The sequence below is a fragment of the Protomyctophum parallelum genome (assembly GCF_964188405.1).
Source record: "Protomyctophum parallelum genome assembly, chromosome: 8".
NCBI classification, from domain to species: domain Eukaryota; kingdom Metazoa; phylum Chordata; class Actinopteri; order Myctophiformes; family Myctophidae; genus Protomyctophum; species Protomyctophum parallelum.
In genome coordinates, this window is record NC_139703.1 from 39,676,697 (window position 1) to 39,700,075 (window position 23,379).

Consider the following 23,379-nt stretch of genomic DNA (forward strand, 5'->3'; position numbering starts at 1 on the left):
CATGATGGTCATTAATAATTCTGCCCCTACCATGATGGTCATTAATAATTCTGCCTCCTACCATGATGGTCATTAATAATTCTGCCCCCTACCATGATGGTCATTAATAATTCTGCCTCCTACCATGATGGTCATTAATAATTCTGCCCCCCTACCATGATGGTCATTAATAATTCTGCCCCCTACCATGATGGTCATTAATAGTTCTGCCCCTACCATGATGGTCATTAATAATTCTGCCTCCTACCATGATGGTCATTAATAATTCTGCCCCCTACCATGATGGTCATTAATAATTCTGCCCCCTACCATGATGGTCCCTCCTGTCTGCGTCCTCAGCGGCTTCAGCACCTTCCTCTGGACCAGGAAGTTGGGCAGGAACGCGACGGGAGGGATCTCTGTGATGGTCGCCACCACCAGTGACCACTGGAGGGGGGGACAAACACAATTTACCAGACGCTCTTAATCCAGAGCGATTTACAGTAAGGTAAACACAAGGTAAGGATACATCAAAATTAGGGGTGTAACGATACATTTTATTTTTTACATTTATTGTTGAAAAATCGAAGAACGCCTAACATGGAAACATAGCTTTTTCAGAAAACTGTTAGGATTTAGAAGGCATTTGTAGAATCGTGACAAAAGTGTCAACTGACATAGATCTGCATCTATGAGAAAAGAAATAGGTAAAATAAGTAGTTATGCAACAACAAGTATACTTGTACTCGTACTCGGTCTGAAGAAAATGGTATCAGGACTCTAGTTGCCCACCCCTGCCGTAGACACACACACACACACACACACACACACACACACACACACACACACACACACACACACACACACACACACACACACACACACACACACACACATCCATCTTAGTCTTCATTAGTTACAGAGTGCTCTCCATTCAGAAAATCCCATTATTTAAACACACTACTGAGATAAATGAATCCATCCTCAGCGTTGGAAGCTGGAACCACCAGACCATCCATCTATCCACACCAAATTAAATTAAATCTAATCTCTCATCCAGTCTATCTTTTTCACTTTCATGTCCATCCCTATGTCTGTATATGTCCCTGTATGTTTAGGGTACCAGCAGGGGGCGCTGTTGCACAACTCACTTCAGACAGGTCTGATTTTTCTTTAAATATTTGGATAATCTCATACCACAATCTCGAGTGTCAGGGAAGGGGGGGGGGGGGGGGTGTTGGGGGGTATTATCCCCGGTCTGAAGCGGATCCGTCACGTCTTTGTGTGAGACGACGGACGTCATTCATCACGTCTCAACTCTCTCCACTGTACCATTCATTCATCACGTCTCAACTCTCTCCACTGTACCATTCATTCATCACGTCTCAACTCTCTCCACTGTACCATTCATTCATCTTCCATTGTTCTCTCTCGCTGTCTCCGCCTCAGCCCGCCCATCTCCTCTCATCTCCTCTCCTCCCAGCACAGTAGGGTTATGGATGGACATTTTAAACCATCTCTTTAGATAGATAGATAGATAGATAGATAGATAGATAGATAGATAGATAGATAGATAGATAGATAGATAGATAGATAGATAGATAGATAGATAGAAAGATAGATATTCAGTTTAGAGCTTCACCACTGGCATTAAAATAAACAACCATACTGTGTACAATAACCCAAAGTGCAATAGTGCTACTGCAATGTAACAGTAACAAGTCCATTTTCAGTACCCTTTTAATACTGTAGAGGAGGCTCAGGGATGGGGGGGGGGGGGGGGGATGGGGTGGTGAAGAGACAACTATAGCCCTTCACCAAATACTGTAGGAGTAGCCTCGGAAACCCAGACGTTTTGGAGCAGTGTTGATTTCGTCGACTAAAACTAAAAATGTTCGTCGACTACCTTTTCCCGCTGACGAAAACTAAATAAATTTCATCCACAAATAAAAACTAGACTGAAATGTTAGGAACGGACTAGTGGACAAAAGATCCAGTAGAAGTCATTTGACAATTAGTTGCATGCTGAACCAGCGTGACGCGTTGTGAGCTTGTAGACCGGCTATTTTCAGCAAGTGAAAATAAAGACAGTCATTACGACGGCATCAAGCCCCGCCAAAATACATTTTGTTTGACTAAATCAACTGTAGATTTAGTCAACTAAAATCTTATGATATTAGTCAACTAGACCAACACTAAAACATTCCAGGTGACTAAAATGTAGGGATGGAGCTCGATAACCAATACCCGAAAAAATCCCATAACAAGCTTATTGAGTACCCGTTATCAATAAGCTTTGGGCTTATCAAGCCTGTTATCGACCATAGTATGACCCATGACGTCATGTTTAAACAATCAAGACAAGAGGTGATCAAAAAAATAAGTGTAATCATCCATGCTGGCACAAACATGTCGCTCTAAAAGTGTATTGATACCTGCCAAACAGTGCTGCTCGGGTAAACAAAATTACACTTATAAAGTGATGGTACACATATTAACCAGTTAACGGTTTATTAAATACTATTTTATTGGTAAAAAGGTCAATTGCCTTCTGTCTGTTAGAAAAGTACGGTATTTGAAGGCCCTAGTAAAAGATAGTGGTTCTCTTCAGAGTGTATTGTCATCTCCCGTCTTTCAACAAAATAATAGAAAATGCTCGATAGTGGTCTCGATAAGAACCCGGCTCGGTAAGCCTGATCGATAAGGTGATCGTTATCAATAAGAATTAACGAGCTCCATTCCTACTAAAATGTGACTAAAACAAAATAAAACTATTCAAGATCTAGAAGCTGAGAACATATTGTAAATGTTCCACCTGTCATCAAAATGGGAAGAAATTAGCTGTAGTAGTTTTGACATATTCTGCACATGTCTTGCGTTTAAATGGCCATTTCACCTCTTTTGCAACCATATCTTATTTTAGTGATGTTTGTGAAACAAGACACACTTTTTGTGTGTAATACGTGTTTTTAGATATTTTAGTATTTCAAAGTGGATAAAAAGAATCCCGCACAATGTCTTCACTTGAGTTTAGATTTTATTGAGCAACGCCTTCCATCAGGCATCTGATGCCTGATGGAAGGCATCTGATGCCTAATAAAGGTCTGACGACCTAAACGTGTGTTGTGGTGAGCTTTCTGTAATGAACACACAAAGGATGTGTAGCTGTCAACCCTTTATTTGAAAAAAGAAGAAATTACAGACAGTGTTTTTACAGTAAATATTTTCTGTTACAATTTTATGAAGATGACATAATACAGAGAATCTAAACATATAATCAAACTAAGTCAATGAAATACACAATGATGATGAAAAAAACCACTTATCATTTAACAGCTTTTTCCTCTTTACGACAGGTCTTCATGTGTGTTTTTAGATGGCAATTCTGAATAAAGCTTTTTTCACAAACTGTACACGTAAATGGTTTTTCCCCTGTATGAGTCCTCATGTGTATTTTTAGATCTACCTTTCGAACTAAGCCCTTGCCACAAACTGTACATGTAATGGGCTTTTCCCCAGTATGAGTCATCATGTGTAATTTTAGATCTGCCTTTCGAACTAAGCCCATGCCACAAAGTGTACATGTAAAGGGCTTTTCCCCAGTATGAGTCATCATGTGTCTTTTTAGATCACTCTTAAAATTACAGCCCATGCCACAAACTGTACATGTAATGGGCCTTTCCCCAGTATGAGTCATCATGTGTATTTTTAATTGGTCATTACGAGTACAGCCCTTGCCACAAACTGTACACATACAGGGCTTTTCCCCTGTATGAGTCATCATGTGTCTTTTTAGAGCAGTCTTTACATTACAGCCCTTGCCACAAACAGTACACGTAAAGGGCTTTTCCCCTGTATGAGTCATCATGTGTATTTTTAATTGGTCATTACGAGAACAGCCCTTGCCACAAACTGTACAGGTAATGTCCACTGTATGAGTCCTCATATGAGATTTTAGAGTACCCTTTCTTTGACAGACTTTTCCACAGACCGTGCAAGCAAATAACTTTTCCCCTGAATGAATCATTGTGTGCATCTTCAGATTTTCCTTACTCATGTGTTTAGATGAGGTGCTGGCTACAGGTTCTGCTGGTATGTTTTCATCATCTTCATGTTTCACTGACAGTAATGTCTCTGTTGATCCACCATCCTCCTCTGATCTTTGAAGTAATTCATCATGTTCCTCTTTAATCTTTAGATACTCTGGTTCCTCCTGGACCAGACTGGAGGTTCTCTCCTCTTGCTCCATTTTAATCTGTAGAGAATCTGGTTCCTCCTGGACCAGACTGGAGGTTCTCTCCTCTTTAATCTGTAGAGACTCTGGTTCCTCTTTGACCAGACTGGAGGTTATCTCCTGCTGCTGCTCAGTAAATACCTCATCTTTACACACCAGGAGGTGTATGGAGTCTAGACAGAATATACAGAATAGAAACACATTAGTGCATGAAACTTCTGCTGTTAGTTCCGTATCTGTCCTAATGTTGTTTTGATTTCTAAAACAAGCGTCTCCTTGTTCCTCAAATATAATTTATCATTAGCTACAACCTAGTGCTATCAGATATATCCACAGATAATGTTTTTGAATGCAAGTTTAACCCTAACATGAATGGATCCATGCAAAGTTTCAACCAGTTCCTCATCCAACTGTGTTCAAACATTAACAGTTAGATTAAACATAGTAAAGGTTTTACCAACCGGCTCTGTGTAGTTTGACGATTGGTTGTAAAACCATATCCAGTAGTTTGCGTTGGCGGTCAGTTTCTTGCTTGATGTGGAAAGCTTCATCCTCGTACTCTGTTAGAATTCTTCCAACGACCCCAAATATCTCTTCAGCAGCAGCAGATAGTCTCTGGTTGACCAGGGACTTCAATGTTTGTAGTAAAGCCATAACTCAAAACCTGCCCAAACAAACTGATACTAGATCTATTTTTAAAGAGTGAAAATCTAAAGTACTGCAGTTGAAAGTAGAACCAAAACAAAAACGAAATGCTTCAGCTAGTGTAGAAGGAGAAGTTCAGCTCTTAACAACTAGCAGAGATTAAAGTGACACAAAGCAGACCAAGCTCTTGTTAAATACTAACAGAGGGCCCTGATCATCCAATCAGAGTGAGGGGGCGGGAAACCAAACTGGCCAATCACTGCTCCCAACAACAAGGCAAATGAATTAAATGAATTAAATGAATTAAATGAATTAAATGAATTAAATGAATTAAATGAATTAAATGAATTAAATGAATTAAATGAATTAAATGAATTAAATGAATTAAATGAATTAAATGATCCACTACTCCCAACAACAAGGCAATTCAATGAGTTTTATATCAAACTAAGCAAATTAAACATTATAAAAGGACAATCAGATTCAGTAAAACAAATAAAAATAAAGTGAAAGCTGCATTATGTAACTTTCCTATTCTACCCAGAATTTGAACATGAAATGAAATGAAATGAAATGAAATGAAATGAAATGAAATGAAATGAAATGAAATGAAATGAAATGAAATGAAAATACCAGTAGAATAATAATTATACCATCTCAATGAAAGGCAGCAGCAAACATGCATGCATGTTTTTAGCTGTGATTTAAAATAACGGAGTTGTTGCAGTTTTCAGGGAGTTTGTTCCGGTGACCTTAGAGGTATGAATGGGTGACACGCAAGTCGCATGCTTCATAGACCAGCAGTAGTATTTTGAAAATATATTATTTGACACACATGAAGCCAGTGTTAAGGTTTAAGACCTGATATTCTCAACGTTCTTTGTATTACTAAAGACTTGAGTAGCAGCGTTCCAATCAGCTGCAGTCACCTGATACTATTGGACATTTTTCTAGCTTCCGGTTGGATATAAATCTAATCTGATATATAATCTGACTTTGAAGGTGCTGATGTTCTGATGATCCTTGACTTCAAAACAAGTAGCCTACTTCAGTTTTGTCTTTGTTTATCTGAGGACAATCTTGGTATATCCAATTTGGTATATATCCAATTTGGTAAAAGGAACTTACTTATAGAACAATAGAGCAAAATATCTTATCTGCCCTCCTAAATGGGAATATATTCGTCTTTTGTCAGACGCTCTGGGCCACTTTAATGACATGATTATAAAAAACAATACCGGATAATAGAATATTAAAAAATGAATAGACAAACCTACAAGCTTTCTCTCTAAATGGTTAAATGGTGCATTTATATAGCGCCTTTATCCAGGCGCTTTACATAGATTCTGCATTACATTCACCCATTCACAAACACTGATGGCAGAGGAAAACATGCAGGGCACCAACCAGCACATCAGGAGCAATTAGGGGTTCAGAGTCTTGCTCAAGGACACTTAGACTCGAGCCTCGGAAACCCAGACGTTTTACTTAGACTCTAAACTTGTGGTTGCCAGTATCAGTATTCCATTGGTTGACTAAAACAAATTAAAGCTATTCAAGAGACTATAGCCTATGACTAAATCTAAAATCTGCCAAAAACAACACTGTGTAGGAGTAGGCAATTATGCACTCTACGTATCACACTAAAAGGATCACATGCAAATTGGTTGGTCGATCCATTCAGCAATAGGGTTGCACACGCTAACCCATTATCACCTGTTACAATGGGACAGACATGCTCCTAAACATTCCACAACATTCATGACCCATGTCTTCTAACAGGTATTAGCATCAGCTGGCCCTGGCCATTGTTGCTCCCAGCACCTGTGCCTGTTCATATTCTACTAGATGTACTTGTAGTTACAGGCTAAGTAGCCTACAATGGACAGTATGCACACATTAAGACATACTCATGTCATGTTCAATATAGCAAGTTCAAGTAAAATACGTGTAGACCAGGGGTCCTCAACTAGAAATGATGAAGGTCCACAAATATTTTTTTGAATAAGACTGAGGTCCGGTCCCATGCGCGGCGTCCATCGGAGAGCGGGGCTCTATGCCCGTTTAGTATGGTCAAGCCAAGCTTATACAAATCAGATCCCCTTCCACCCAACTAATAATGGGGTGCAGAGTGCAGGCCCGGAGTGGAACTCCAAATCAGGCCTGGAGTTATACGCCCTGGCAGGCCACACTGTGCGCGCGTAGCGCGCACCAGAATTTTGGGGGCCCTTGGGGGACATTTTGGGGGCCTTTGCAGCAATTTCACATGAGAAATGTATACCATCTGATGTTATTTATATTATTAACTTAAAAAAAAAGATGTCCACACTCAAAAGAGGTGAAACACACACATGTGTTGTGTTGAGCTTTCTGTAATGAACACACAAAGGATCTGTAGCTGTCAAACCTATATTTGAAAAAGAAGAAATTACGGACAGCGTTTTTACAGAGTAAATATTTGCTGTTACAATGCATTCTAGGCTATGAACAGATCTTAACACATAATCAAACTAAGTGATTGAAATACACCAGTCCACATACACTAGTCCAAACAACATGTCAATACACACAGACAAGTTTCAATTGTACCACTAGTGCATGAATATTCATTAATATGACAAATGTGAGCAAACACTGCTTCTCATATTAGTATCAGTATCAGCATTATACAAGTTGAAAATCGATTACAAAAATGTATAGTCCATCATGTTTAATGTATTTAGCTAAACTGCTGATAATTGACATTAAGTGTCAACATAATGCCTCATTTGAAGAAAAATCACTAATTATTTAACAGCTTTTTCCTCTTTACGACAGGTCTTCATGTGTGTTTTTAGATGGCAACTCTGACTAAAGCCTTTTTCACAAACTGTACACGAAAATGGTTTTTCCCCTGTATGAGTCCTCATGTGTATTTTTAGATCTGCCTTTCGAACTAAGCACTTGCCATAAAATGTACATGTAAAGGGCTTTTCCCCTGTATGAGTCCTTGTGTGTCTTGTTAGATCACATGTTTGACTAAAGCTTTTTTCACAAACTGTACACGTAAATGTTTTTTCCCCTGTATGAGTCATCATGTGTATTTTTAAGTGGCCATTATGAATACAGCCCTTGCCACAAACGGTACACGTAAAGGGCTTTTCCCCTGTATGAGTCATCATGTGTCTTTTTAGATTATTCTTTAGATTACAGCCCTTGCCACAAACTGTACACGTAAAGGGTTTTTCCCCTGTATGAGTCCTTGTGTGTCTTGTTAGATCACATGTTTGACTAAAGCTTTTTTCACAAACTGTACACGTAAATGTTTTTTCCCCTGTATGAGTCATCATGTGTATTTTTAAGTGGCCATTATGAATACAGCCCTTGCCACAAACGGTACACGTAAAGGGCTTTTCCCCTGTATGAGTCATCATGTGTCTTTTTAGATTATTCTTTAGATTACAGCCCTTGCCACAAACTGTACACGTAAAGGGTTTTTCCCCTGTATGAGTCATCATGTGTGTTTTTAAGTGGCCATTACGACTACAGCCCTTGCCACAAACTGTACACGTAAAGGGCATTCCCCCTGTGTGAGTCAACATGTGCATTTTTAGAATACCCCTTTGATTAAAGCCACTGCCACACAGAGTACAAACAAATGGCTTTTCCCCCTTTTTGATTCGTTCAATGCATGTTCTCAGTGTTTCTATTGGACATGGCATAGTAGATCTGTGTCGAGAAAAAGGAACTTACATAGAACAATAGAGCAAAATATCTTATCTGCCCTCCTAAATGGGAATATATTAGTCTTTTGTCAGACGCTCTGGGCCACTTTAATGACATGATTATAAAAAACAATACCAGAGTCATGTTAATGTGGTGTTTACAAAGTCATCGAACAAAATGTTCTGTGGGTCTTGAAGGATAAGTTAAAAGGAGTCCCTGTTGAAGACCCCGGTTTAAAAAAAATGAAAAGACAAACCTACAAGCTTTCTCTCTAAATGGTTAAATGGTGCATTTATATAGCGCCTTTATCCAGGCGCTTTACATAGATTGTGCATTACATTCACCCATTCACAAACACTGATGGCAGAGGAAACCATGCAGCGCACCAACCAGCACATCAGGAGCAATTAGGGGTTCAGAGTCTTGCTCAAGGACACTTAGACTCGAGCCTCGGAAACCCAGACGTTTTACTTAGACTCTAACCTTGCGGTTGCCAGTATCAGTATTCCATTGGTTGACTAAAACAAATGAAAACTATTCAAGAGACTATAGCCTATGACTAAATCTAAAATCTGCCAAAAACAACACTGTGTAGGAGTAGGCCTAGGCTATTGCACTCTATGTGTCACACTAAAAGGATCACATGCAAATTGGTTGGACGATCCATTTAGCAATAGGGTTGGACACGCTAACCCATTATCACCTGTTACAATGGGACAGGCATGCTCCTAAACATTCCACAACATTCATGACCCATGTCTTCTAACAGTTATTAGCATCAGCTGGCCCTGGCCATTGTTGCTCCCAGCACCTGTTCATATTCTACTAGATGTACTTGTAGTTACATGCTAAGTACAATGGACAGTATGCACACATTAAGACATACTCATGTCATGTTCAATATAGCAAGTTCAAGTAAAATACATGTAGACTGTACAATTATACTCATGTTCCTTATAGTAATAGTTTGGTATGAAGGATGTAAAATGAAGCAGTTGTCACTGTATTGTTCACAGTACAAGATGTTCATACTTAAGAGGTGTGTTGTGGTGAGCTTTCTGTAATGAACACAAAGGATCTGTAGCTGTCAAACCTTTATTTGAAAAAGAAGAAATTAGGGACAGTGTTTTTTACAGAGTAAATATTTTCTGTTACAATGCATTCTAGGCTATGAAAATCTTAACACATAATCAAACTAAGTGATTGAAATAAACCAGTCAACATACACTAGTCCAAACAACATGTCAACACACAGACAAGTTTCAATTGTACCACTAGCGCATGAATATTCATGAATATGACAAATGTGAGCAAACACTGCTTCTCATATTAGTATCAGCATTATACAAGTTGAAAATCGATTAAAAAAACCATTTAACTGACAGCTTTTTCCTCTTTATGACATGTCTTCATGTGTGTTTTTAGGTGGCAATTCTGACTAAAGCCCTTGCCACAAACTGTACACGTAAAGGGTTTTTCCCCTGTATGAGTCATCATGTGTATTTTGAATTGGCCATTATGAGTACAGCCTTTTCCACAGACTGTGCAAGCAAAGGGCCTTTCCCCTGTGTGAGTCATCATGTGTAATTTTAGACTACCCCTTTGATTAAAGCCAATGTCACACACAGTACAAACAAATGGCATTTCCCCTGTATGAGTCATCATGTGTCTCTTTAGATCAGTCTTTATATTAAAGCCCTTGCCACAAACTGTACACGTAAAGGGTTTTTCCCCTGTATGAGTCATCATGTGTATTTTTAATTGGCCATTATGAGTACAGCCTTTTCCACAGACTGTGCAAGCAAATGGCCTTTCCCGTGTGTGAGTCATTGTGTGCATCTTCAGATTTCCCTTACGATTAAACATTTTGCCACAATCTGCACAACTAAAATATTTCTTACCGGCGTGACTCCTCGTGGAGTGACTTTGTTTTGGTGATTTGAGATCATGGGGCAGCTTGTTGCTCAAAGACAAACTATTTCCTCCCATGTATTGTGTATTGTGTGATTTCAGCCGGTTTAAACCTGACTGGTCAGCCGTGGTCTCATCCCACTCATCACTGTCTTCAGTGATGTCAGATTCAGAACAGTGTGAAGACAGGAGTTGGTCATCACTAGTTGGTTGTGATGTTCCACAGTCCTCTACACCAGCTTGTGTTTCCATGTGTTTAGATGTCTCTGTTGATCCACCATCCTTCTCTGATCTTTGAAGTAATTCATCATGTTCCTCTTTAATCTGTAGAGACTCTGGTTCCTCTTTGACCAGACTGGAGGTTCTCTCCTGCTGCTGCTCAGTAAATACCTCCTCTTTACACACCAGGTGTATGGAGTCTAGACAGAATATACAGAATATAAGATACATTATTACATGAAACTTCTGCTGTTAGTTCCGTATCTGTCCTAATGTTGTTTTGATTTCTAAAACAAGCGTCTTCTTGTTCCTCAAATATAATTTATCATTAGCTACAACCTATTGCTATCAGATATATCCACAGAGAATGTTTTTGAATGCAAGTTTAACCCTAACATGAATGGATCGATGCAAAGTTTCAACCAGTTCCTCATCCAACTGTGTTCAAACATTAACGGTTAGATTATACATAGTAAAGGTTTTACCAACCGGCTCTGTGTGGTTTGACGATTGTTTGCAAAACCATATCCAGTAGTCTGCGTTGACGGTCAGTTTCTTGCTTGATGTGGAAAGCTTCATCCTCGTACTCTGTTAGAATTCTTCCAACGACCCCAAATATCTCTTCAGCAGCAGCAGATAGTCTCTGGTTGACCAGGGACTTCAATGTTTGTAGTAAAGCCATAACTCAAAACCTGCCCAAACAAACTGATACTAGATCTATTTTTAAAGAGCGAAAATCTAAAGTACTGCAGTTGAAAGTAGAACCAAAACAAAAACGAAATGCTTCAGCTAGTGTAGAAGGAGAAGTTCAGCTCTTAACAACTAGCAGAGATTAAAGTGACACAAAGCAGACCAAGCTCTTGTTAAATACCAACAGAGGGCCCTGATCATCCAATCAGAGTGAGGGGGCGGGAAACCAAACTGGCCAATCACTGCTCCCAACAACAAGGCAAATGAATTAAATGAATTAAATGAATTAAATGAATTAAATGAATTAAATGAATTAAATGAATTAAATGAATTAAATGAATTAAATGAATTAAATGAATTAAATGAATTAAATGAATTAAATGAATTAAATGAAATGTCAGTGTAGAATAATAATTACACCATCTCAATGAAAGGCAGGTGACCTTAGAGGTATGAATGGGTGACACGCAAGTATCATGCTTCATAGACCATAGTATTTAGAAAATATATTATTTGACACACATGAAGCCAATGTTAAAGTTTAAGCGCTAACTTTTATTCAATTGTCCTTGACTTCAAAACAAGTATACTTCCGTTTTGTCTTTGTTTATTGGAGGACATTCTTGGTATATCCAATTTGATATATCCAAAATCCAAAAATTGATTAGATCAATGCATGTTCTCAGTGTTTCTATTGGACATGGCATAGTAGATCTGTGTGTCGAGAAAAAGGAACTTAGGCTACTTATAGAACAATAGAGCAAAATATGTGATAAGCTTACCCACAGACCCTCAAAAACGTTTGAAAATTTTCAAAGTGCCAATGATGTCATGGACACTGGTCTCACTTCCTTCCTGAACTACCTGTTGTCTCAGAAAGAGACAAAAATGTCTAAAAACACAAATTACCACATAAAACCCCCAGGAAAGATATGGTTGCAAAAGGGCTGAAGTGGCCCTTAAAACATGCATGTGTGAAATGTCTATTTGACCATGAGAGAATGACTTCATACAATGACCATTGCTGTGTGAAGTGGGTGCTGTTGTAGCCCCTAGGAATTGCACTAACTCTGAAAGACTACCACCCCCCATTTAAAAGTTTACAGACATTCAATCCCACTGTTTTGTGCCTAACAACAGTAACAGTAAGAGGACAGCAGAGGGCGCTTTGAGGCTTTGTTACATGTGGTCTCTGGCACACGTTAAATAGGAAGTACTAGTATGCAGATGAGATCAGTGCAGTACAGACTGAATGATACACTGAATGTAAACTGATGTGTGATCTAAATCTGTTTAACAGGTAAGAGCTGCTATAAGGACCAAAGAGTACAGCCCCAAGTGTTATACATGTGCATGAATAGGGATCAGATGGGGCAGAGATGAGTTCAGTATAAGATGAGTGTTTTATGATGAGTGAGTTGTGATTATCCTGGTGTTAGCATTAGCAGTGGCACTTAGCATGCTAACACTGCAACACAGCAGCCATGTTGATTACGTTTGGACTGATATTTCTAGTCAATCACCAACATAGCTTTGGAGTATGGTATGGTTATTTGAGATGTTGAAAATACTAATGTCTGTTTATGGCAGATTTGCATTATTCTCTAAAGCCCCATTCACATTGCAGAAGCTAGCTTCTGCTTTAGCTTCGTGGTCCCATGTTATCTCTATGCAGAGCAGCTTTTGCGTTTTGAAGCTTGGAATTAACAGCTTTTTTTTTTTGCGTTTTTTTTTCTCCCCATAACTTTCAAGCAGCTTTTAAAAGGTGCGTGTAGCCAATCAGAGCACAGCGTGGTTTGAGGAGGCGGAGTTGAGATAATTTCACAAAAGGAAAAGGCTCTGAAAAAGCTGTCCACTGCGATTCTCCAAATTAAAAAATAAACTTTTTAAATATGGGCTGTATATGAAATATGAATGGATATTTGGCAAGACCATAGCATATTTATCGATATAAATGAAAGTTTATATGAGAAACAAGTTGTCGAAGCGGTGAAAACAGGTTGTGTTCCGTGTTCCCAGTGGATTGTCACGGTTTCGGGGCAGAAGTGATCCTGCATTCACCCCGCCCCGGTTCTCATCGAAGCTATTGATGCGGACTACTGACCAGTCCAGAACGCTATCCGTCGCTGATGCTGATTGTGGACTAAACAGTGCACACACACACACACGGTTGATAAATTAGCAGATATAGATAGATAGACAAACAATTAAACAATATAGTTCCAACCGGTGTCGGAGTTCCCCCCAAACTTTCCCCGAGGATAGGGGAGGAGAAGCCCGCTCTCAGCACTCTGTGGAGTTTGGACTGTGATATTTCTAGTCAATCACCAACATAGCTTTGTAGTATGGTATGGTTATTTGAGATGTTGAAAATACTAATGTCTGTTTATGGCAGATTTGCATTATTCTATAAGAGTGTGTTCTGGGAGCTAATGTTGTGCTTGTAGTTCTCAGTCAACCAACATAAGAAGTGCTATTTACTAAGATTGCTGCTGAAGCTGTTTTATGTATGTATGTTAAACTGAAGGTATATGTTTATTGATAATACTGTGTTCAACGTTTTTGGGTGTATAACTTTAGATTGATGCATTTATACAGATAAAGAGTAATGTACTTTTAAGGTTATATGGTATTGATATCTACTGTATGTACTGTATTAAAAACAGGAAGTACTAGTATGCAGATCGTTCCACAACATTCACAACCCATGTTGCTCCCAGCACCTGTGCCTGTGTGGGGATGCACCGCTCACGGACGGACCACCCTGTTCTTATTCTACTAGATGTACTTGTAGTTACAGGCTAAGTACAATGGACAGTATGCACACATTAAAACATACTCATGTCATGTTCAATATAGCAAGTTCAAGTAAAATACGTGTACGTGACTGTACAATTATACTCGTGTTCTTTATAGTAATAGTTTGGTATGAAGGATGTAAAATGAAGCAGTTGCCACTGTACTATTCACAGTACAAGATGTCCACACTCAAAAGAGGTGAAACACATGTGTTATGGTGAGCTTTCTGTAATGAACACACATTATTGAGGATTTGTAGCTGTCAAACCTTTATTTGCAAAAGAAGAAATTACGGACAGTGTTTTTACAGAGTAAATATCTTCTGTTACAATGCATTCTAGGCTATGAAAAAAACAGATCTTAACACAATCAAACTAAGTGATTGAAATACACCAGTCCACATACACTAGTCCAAACAGCATGTCAACACACAGAGACAAGTTTCAATTCTACCACTAGTGCATGAATATTCATGAATATTCATTAATATGACGTTTTAATTGCTGATAAATGTGGGCAAACACTGCTTCTCATATTATCAGCATTATACAAGTTGAAAAACGATTAAAAATAGTAGTAGTATAGTCCATCATGTTTAAAGTATTTAGCTAAACTGCTGATAATTGACATTAAATGTCAATATAATGCCTTATTTGAAGAAAGAAAACACTCATTAATTAACAGCTTTTTCCTCTTTATGACACGTCTTCATATGTGTTTTTAGATTGGAATTTTGACTAAAGCCTTTTTCACAAACTGTACACCTAAATGGTTTTTCCCCTGTATGAGTCCTCATGTGCATTTTTAGATCAGCCGTTCGAACTAAGCCCTTGCCACAAACGGTACACGTAAAGGGCTGTTCCCCTGTATGAGTCATCATGTGTCTTTTTAGATCAGTCTTTAAATTAAAGCCCTTGCCACAAACTGTACACGTAAAGAGCTTTTCCCCTGTATGAGTCATCATGTGTATTTTTAATTGGCTATTATGAGTACAGCCCATGCCACAAACAGTACACGTAAAGGGCTTTTCCCCAGTATGAGTCATCATGTGTATTTTTAGATCTGCCTTTCGAACGACGCCCTTGCCACAAACTGTACATGTAAAGGGCTTTCCCCCTGTATGGGTCACCATATGTGATTTTAGATTACTTTTAGTATGACAGCCTTTTCCGCAGACTGTACACGTAAATGGCCTTTCCCCTGAATGAATCATTGTGTGCGTCTTCAGATTGTCCTTACGATTAAACATTTTGCCACAATCTGCACAACTGAAATATTCCTTACCTGTGTGACTCCTTGTGGAGTGACTTTGTTTTGGTGATTTGAGGTCATGGAGCAGCTTGTTGCCCAAAGACAAACTATTTCCTCCCATGTGTTGTGTATCGTGTGATTTCAGCCGGTTTAAACCTGCCTGGTCATCCGTGGTCTCATCCCACTCATCACTGTCTTCAGTGATGTCAGATTCAGAACAGTGTGAAGACAGGAGTTGGTCATCACTAGGTTGTGATGTTCCACAGTCCTCTACACCAGCTTGTGTTTCCATGTGTTTAGATGAGGTGCTGGCTACAGGTTCTGCTGGTATGTTTTCATCATCTTCATGTTTCACTGACAGTAATGTCTCTGTTGATCCACCATCCTCCTCTGATCTTTGAAGTAATTCATCATGTTCCTCTTTAATCTGTAGAAACTCTGGTTCCTCTTTGATCAGACTGGAGGTTCTCTCCTCTTGCTCCTCTTTAATATGTGGAGACTCTGGTTCCTCTTTGACCAGACTGGAGATCCTCTCCTCTTGCTCATTTTTAATCTGTAGAGACTCTGGTTCCTCTTTGACCAGACTGGAGATCCTCTCCTCTTGCTCCTCTTTAATCTGTAGAGACTCTGGTTCCTCTTTGACCAGACTGGAGGTCCTCTCCTGCTGCTGCTCAGTAAATACCTCCTCTTTACACACCAGGAGGTGTATGGAGTCTAGACAGAAGATACATAATAGAAACACATTATTACATGAAACTTCTGCTGTTAGTTCCGTATCTGTCCCAATGTTGTTTTGATTCCAGTGTGAAGTGTCACAAAATGATTGTTTCTTACCTCAATAACGCTTCATTTCTAAGCGTCTCCTTGTTCCTCAAATATAATTTATCATTAGCTACAACCTATTGCTATCAGATATATCCACAGATGATGTTTTTGAATGCAAGTTTAACCCTAACATGAATGGATCGATGCAACGTTTCAACCAGCTCCTCTTCCAACTGTGTTCAAACATTAACGGTTAGATTAAACATTGTAAAGATTTTACTAACCGGCTCTATGTAGTTTGATGAATGGTTGTAAAACCATGTCCAGTAGTTTGCGTTGGCGGTCAGTTTCTTGCTTGATGTGGAAAGCTTCATCCTCGTACTCTGTTAGAATTCTTCCAACGACCCCAAATATCTCTTCAGCAGCAGCAGATAGTCTCTGGTTGACCAGGGACTTCAATGTTTGTAGTAAAGCCATAAATCAAAACCTGCCTAAACAAACTGATACTAGATCTATTTTTAAATAACGGGGGAAAAAAAGTACTAAAGTTGAAAGTAGAACCAAAACTAAATGCTTCAGCTAGTGTAGAAGGAGAAGTTCAGCTCTTAACAACTAGCAGAGATTAAAGTAAATCAAAGCAGACCAAGCTCTTGTTAAATACTAACAGAGGGCCCTGATCATCCAATCAGAGTGAGGGGGCGGGAAACAAAACTGGCCAATCACTGCTCCCAACAACAAGGCAATTCAATTAGTTTTATATCAAACATTAAGCAAATGTTAAATTCACTCATTGAACCTCTCAAGACCTTTTTTATATTATGTTGTAGATTAGAAGATTGTAGGAGAAAACTTCCGCACAGGTGCGTAGGCCAGTGGACATCAATGAAAGCATTAAGGTACACCCGCACACTGTGTATCTGCTCGGCACAAGGGTATTGTCTTATTTAATGAAGCAACGTTTCGGTCCCTCCCTGCCTGAGGAAGGTCCGGAGGGACCCAAACGTTGCTTCATTACATAAGACAATACTCTTGTGCCGAGCAGATACACAGTGTGCGGGTGTAGATTAGAAGATGAAAATAGCCAATCTAGAAGCTGAAAACACGTAAATGTGTAAAACAGTTAGAAAGTGGCTGTTCTACATGTAGTTTAACATGTCCTGGTGAAATATATTTCTGTACATGCAGCAGTATAGAGAGTAACTTTGGTGTTAAGCATTATCAGGCACGGCGCCACGACGGGTCAAAGGGGGTACTTGACCCCTCAACCCGACCTCCTTGACCCCTCAAAAAATATATTGTAAAGTCAATGATAAAATATAAAACAACCTTTTGTGCTGGATTGGTTTTCTAGTGATATTCACTAGCAGCACAGCTCAACTCAGCTCAACTCAACTCAACTCAACTCAACTCAACTCAAAATATGCTGCTACACAAACAAAAATGTATTGTACAGGCATGCAAGGAACATCTAACATGCGTCATGGCCATCTCCCATCTGGAAAGAACGGGAAGTACGACATTCCTGAGGCACAGGGATTTAACACATGTTAATTCGGATCAACTGAAGGTATGTGTCTGACATGATTGTCTGCCATTGGGGGGAGGGGTGCTATTGATGCAGTGGATCAGAGAGAGTGGCAGAGTGTTACGTCTGTAAAGCCCCCCCATGTAAAGCGTCTTTGGGTACTCAGAAAAGCGCTATATAAGTTTGAGATATTATTATTATTAAAGTGGGCTGTGGACTGTATTTCAGCTGTTCCAATGTGTAGATAGCTTAATGACTAGTACTAGTCTTTTTTATGTCCTATATTTGCATTTCAGTTCATAATCATAAAGTAAATGTATTTGAAATTACATAAAAAAAAGATTACTTTCCCGGATTCCAATTAAAGAATAGGTGAAAATAATTCAGGATTCCAATTAAAAAAATAGCAAAAATCCCTATCAAATGTTTTGTTTTGTAGCCTACTGCTGATGTTGGCGAATGGCAATAATAGCACAGCAAAGATGATAATAGTCCAATATGACGTGTGTAGTTCTTTATAGATCTAGCCTCTTCATTTTTATCTCAAAGTGCACCAGATTGAAGCATTTTCATCGCAAAAAAATCTGGAGCGCTATCGTTCTAATCTTGCATAGGACCGCCTGAGTCATACAACTGATTATTATTGACATTACAAAAAAACTTGTAATTGACCCCTCAGTCATTTCATCCTGGCGACGGGCCTGAGCATTATGTTGTACTTTAGCTATTGAAAAATAGCAGATCTAAGTTAAATTGTGTTATTTTGGTTATTTTGGTGTTGTAAGCATTATGTTATACTTTAGCTATTGACAAATAATAATGAGCTATGTTGTCTCAGAAAGAAACAAAAATATCTAAAAACACAAATTACCACATAAAATCCCCATGAAAGATATGGTTGCAAAAGGGCTGAAGTGGCCCTTAAAACAACTTCATACAATTACTATTGCTGTGTGCACTAATTCATGTTAATGTGGTGTTTACAAAGTCATAGAACATGAAGGATAAGTAAATAAAATGCTCAAAAACAATGGCGAGGGCTGCAATTATAGGCTATGTAGGAAACCCTGCAGTATCTCTGAGGACTGACTCTCTAGGAGTCCCTGTTGAAGACCCCGGTTAAAAAAAATGAAAAGACAAACCTACAACCTACAAGCAAGGTAAAATGGTAAATGGTGCATTTATATAGCGCCTTTATCCAAGGCGCTTTACATAGATTGTGCATGTTTCACTCCATTCACACCAAAGCCTACTACAGTAGGAGTATATCCACTAAAAGGATCACATGCAAACTGGTTGGTCGATCCATTCAGCAATAGGGTTACACACGCTAACCCATTATCACTTGTCTGTTTACAATGGGACAGACATGCTCCTAAACATTCCACAACATTCACAACCCATTTCTTCTAACAAGGTAGATAACGGTGGAATTCCCATAGCCTACGACTAGACATAATAATGCACTGGTATTGTTGTAAAGTTTGTTCCAGATATAACTGAACACTATGTTTTTTTCTAGGATCATAAAGCCACATGGCCATAGAGGTATGAATAGTAGATGATCAGACACACGATCAGATGCCCCAAACCATGCTTTGTAGACAAACAGTAGTATTTTTAAATTGCATTATTTGACACACAGCGACCCAGTGTTAAGATTTAAGAACTGATGTGCATCTTTCTTTATATTTCATAAGACATTTAATATGACTTTGATGGTGATATTGTGACTGTTAAAGTTCTGAGTCCATTAACTGACTCAATGGCCCATCATGTTTGTCCACTTCTGATTTCCAAAACCTTTTCAGCTTGACATCAAAAGATTCATATCTTGCATGGAAATATACTTAAGAAAATGCACAATTATCAATACACCTATTTATCTTGCATGGACATATACTTAAAAATGCACCATTTTTGATACACTTATTTAAAAGGTTACAATTGTGACATGCTTTGAGCGTATGGGTGGGCCTTATTGGTGAATTATTTTGTATAGGATAAATTCATCCTTGATCCTATCAAGCCATATTTTAATGTATTGTAGATGATGAAAATAGCCGATCTAGAAGCTGAGAACATATTGTAAATATTCCACCTGTCATCAAAATGGGAAGAAAGTAGCTGTAGTAGTTTTAGGCCCTTAAAACATGCATGTGTGAAATGTCTATTTGACCATGAGAGAATTACTTCATACAATGACTATTGCTGTGTGCAGTGGGTGCTGTGAATTTAGGAGTAGGAATGCATAACCTTGTAGTCCAAAAGTCCAAATGTATGGGGTGACAAATAGCTCAAATTGCCTTTGTCACCTTTCAGATGTTGTCACAGGGATGCTAAGTATTTTCCAGTCTAAATCATTTAAATGCAAATGGTTCCCAATCCTATACATGTTCCACCCCATTCACACTATACTACAGTAGGAGTAGGCTATATCCACTCTACTTATCACACTAAAGGGATCAAATGCAAATTGGTTGGTCGATCCATTCAGCAATAGGGTTACACACGGTAACCCATTATCACCTGTCCATTAACAATGGGACAGACATGCTCCTGAACATTCCACAACATTCACAACCCATTTCTTCTAAAGGTGGAACTCCCATAGCCTACGACTAGAAATAATAATGCACTGGTATTGTACAGTACACATCTACACACAACTGACTCAATTGTCAATCAAGAGTACATGGTCAATCTGAAAGACATGTTTCACATGTTGCATTCATACCAGTTGTCAGTTAACACATTAACACACGTCCACAACTACTATTATTTTGTCATAGTTTAACAATCATCACAGTGTGACAGTATGTGTAACCATCCTTACACAATTATTAGAACATGAAGCATTTCTTATTAGACTTACATGTAAGTACAGTGGACAGTATGCCCACTGTAACATTAAGACTTTACTCCTGTCATGTCCAATGCAGAAAGTTCGAGTAAAATATGTGTGGACTGTTTAATTTAATTAATACTCCTATCATGCTCTAGTAATAGTTTGGCATGCAGGATGTAAAATGAAGAAGTTTGTGTCACTGTATTGTTCAAAGTACAAGATGTCCATATTTAAAGGAGGTGAAGCACATGTGTTGTGGTGAGCTTTCTGTAATGAACACACAAAGGATGTGTAGCTGTCAACCCTTTATTTGAAAAAGAAGAAATTACGGAAAGTGTATTTACAGTAAATATTTTCTGTTACAATTTTATGAAGACAACATAATACAGATAATCTAAACATATAATCAAACTAAGTCAATGAAATACACTATGATGATGAAAAAAACATCATTTAACAGCTTTTTCCTCTTTATGACAGGTCTTCATGTGTGTTTTTAGATGGCAATTCTGACTAAAGCCTTTATCACAAACTGTACAAATAAATGGTTTTTCCCCTGTATGAGTCCTCATGTGTATTTTTAGTTTTGCCTTTCGAACTAAGCCCTTGTCACAAACTGTACATGTAAAGGGCTTTTCCCCAGTATGAGTCATCATGTGTAATTTTAATTGGCCATTATGAGTACAGCCCTTGCCACAAACTGAACATGTAATGGGCATTTCCCCTATATGAGTCATCATGTGTCTTTTTAGATCAGTCTTTAAATTACAGCCTTTGCCACAAACTGTACACGTAAAGGGTTTTTCCCCAGTATGAGTCATCATGTGTATTTTTAAGTGTCCATTATGAATACAGCCCTTGCCACAAACATTACATGTAAAGGGCTTTTCCCCAGTATGAGTCATCATGTGTATTTTAAGAGCAGTCTTTAAATTACAGCCCTTGCCACAAACTGTACACGTAAAGGGTTTTCCCCCTGTATGAGTCATCATGTGTGTTTTTAAGTGGTCGTTACGAATAAAGCCCTTGCCACAAACTGTACACGTAAAGGGCCTTTCCCTTGTATGAGTCATCATGTGTCTTTTTAGATCAGTCTTTAAACTACAGCCCTTACCACAAACTGTACAGGTAATGTCCACTGTATGAGTCCTCATATGAGATTTTAGAGTACCCTTTCTTTGACAGACTTTTCCACAGACTGTGCAAGCAAATAACTTTTCCCCTGAATGAATCATTGTGTGCATCTTCAGATTTCCCTTACTCATGTGTTTAGATGAGGTGCTGGCTACAGGTTCTGCTGGTATGTTTTCATCATCTTCATGTTTCACTGACAGTAATGTCTCTGTTGATCCACCATCCTCCTCTGATCTTTGAAGTAATTCATGTTCCTCTTTCATCTGTAGAGACTCTGGTTCCTCCTGGAACAGACTGGAGGAACTCTCCTCTTGCTCCTCTTTAATCTGTGGAGACTCTGGTTCCTCTTTGACCAGACTGGAGGTTCTCTCCTCTTGCTCCTCTTTAATCTGTGGAGACTCTGGTTCCTCTTTGACCAGACCTGAGGTTCTCTCCTCCTGTTCATCTTTAATCTGTGGAGACTCTGGTTCCTCTTTGACCAGACTGGAGATTCTCTCCTGCTGCTGCTCAGTAAATACCTCCTCTTTACACACCAGGAGGTGTATGGAGTCTAGACAGAGGATACAGAATAAAACACATTATTACATGAAACTTCTGCGGTTAGTTCCGTATCTGGAGTCTAGACAGAAGATGCAGAATAGAAACACATTATTACATGAAACGGCTGCTGTTATTTCCGTATCTGTCCTAATGTTTTTTTATTCCAGTGTGAAGTGTCACAAAATGATTGTTTCTTACCTCAATAACTCTTAATTTCTAAAACAAGCGTCTCCTTGTTCCTCAAATATAATTTATCATTAGCTACAACCTATTGCTATCAGATATATCCACAGAGAATGTTTTTGAATGCAAGTTTAACGCTAACATGAATGGATCGATGCAAAGTTTCAACCAGCTCCTCTTCCAACTGTGTTCAAACATAACAGTTAGATTAAACATAGTAAAGGTTTTACCAACCGGCTCTGTGTAGTTTGACGAATGGTTGTAAAACCATATCCAGTAGTCTGCGTTGTCTGTCAGTTTCTTGCTTGATGTGGAAAGCTTCATCCTCGTACTCTGTTAGAATTCTTCCAACGACCCCAAATATCTCTTCAGCAGCAGCAGATAGTCTCTGGTTGACCAGGGACTTCAATGTTTGTAGTAAAGCCATAACTCAAAACCTGCCCAAACAAACTGATACTAGATCTAAGTGCTAAAGTTGAACCAAAACTAAAACAAAATGCTTAAGCTAGTGTAGAGGGAGAAGTTCAGCTCTTAACAACTAGCAGAGATTAAAGTGACACAAAGCAGACCAAGCTCTTGTTAAATACTAACAGAGGGCCCTGGTCATCCAATCAGAGTGAGGGGGCGGGAAACAAAACTGGCCAATCACTGCTCCCAACAACAAGGCAATGCAATGAGTTTTATATCAAACATTAAGCAAATGTTAAATTCACTCATTGAACCTCTCAAGACCTTTTTTATAGTAGCCTGTGAGAGAGAGAGAGAGAGCGCGCAGATAGCGAGAGCGCAGAGAGAGAGAGAGCGCGCGCAGGGAGAGAGAGCGCGCTTAGAGAGAGAGAGAGAAATGCCCTCCGTTCATTGGCTCTATAGGCAAGGGCAGAAGGTTCCTATAACGACAGTGGGTGCCCACCTTAGAGTAGCCTATATATTTTAAGGCACCCGCCCCGCAAC

General features: G+C 38.9%; 1 protein-coding gene across 2 annotated transcripts in view; it reads right to left on the reverse strand.

Annotated features, from left to right (window-relative positions):
• Positions 1 to 23,379, reverse strand: part of hdac11 (histone deacetylase 11) — a 60,810-nt gene that overhangs the window by 12,120 nt on the left and 25,311 nt on the right. For both annotated transcript variants that reach the window (XM_083770667.1, XM_083770666.1), the window contains exon 4: positions 310 to 426. In XM_083770667.1, the coding sequence (XP_083626793.1) occupies positions 310 to 426 (117 nt within the window). The remainder of the gene's footprint in view (positions 1 to 309; positions 427 to 23,379) is intronic.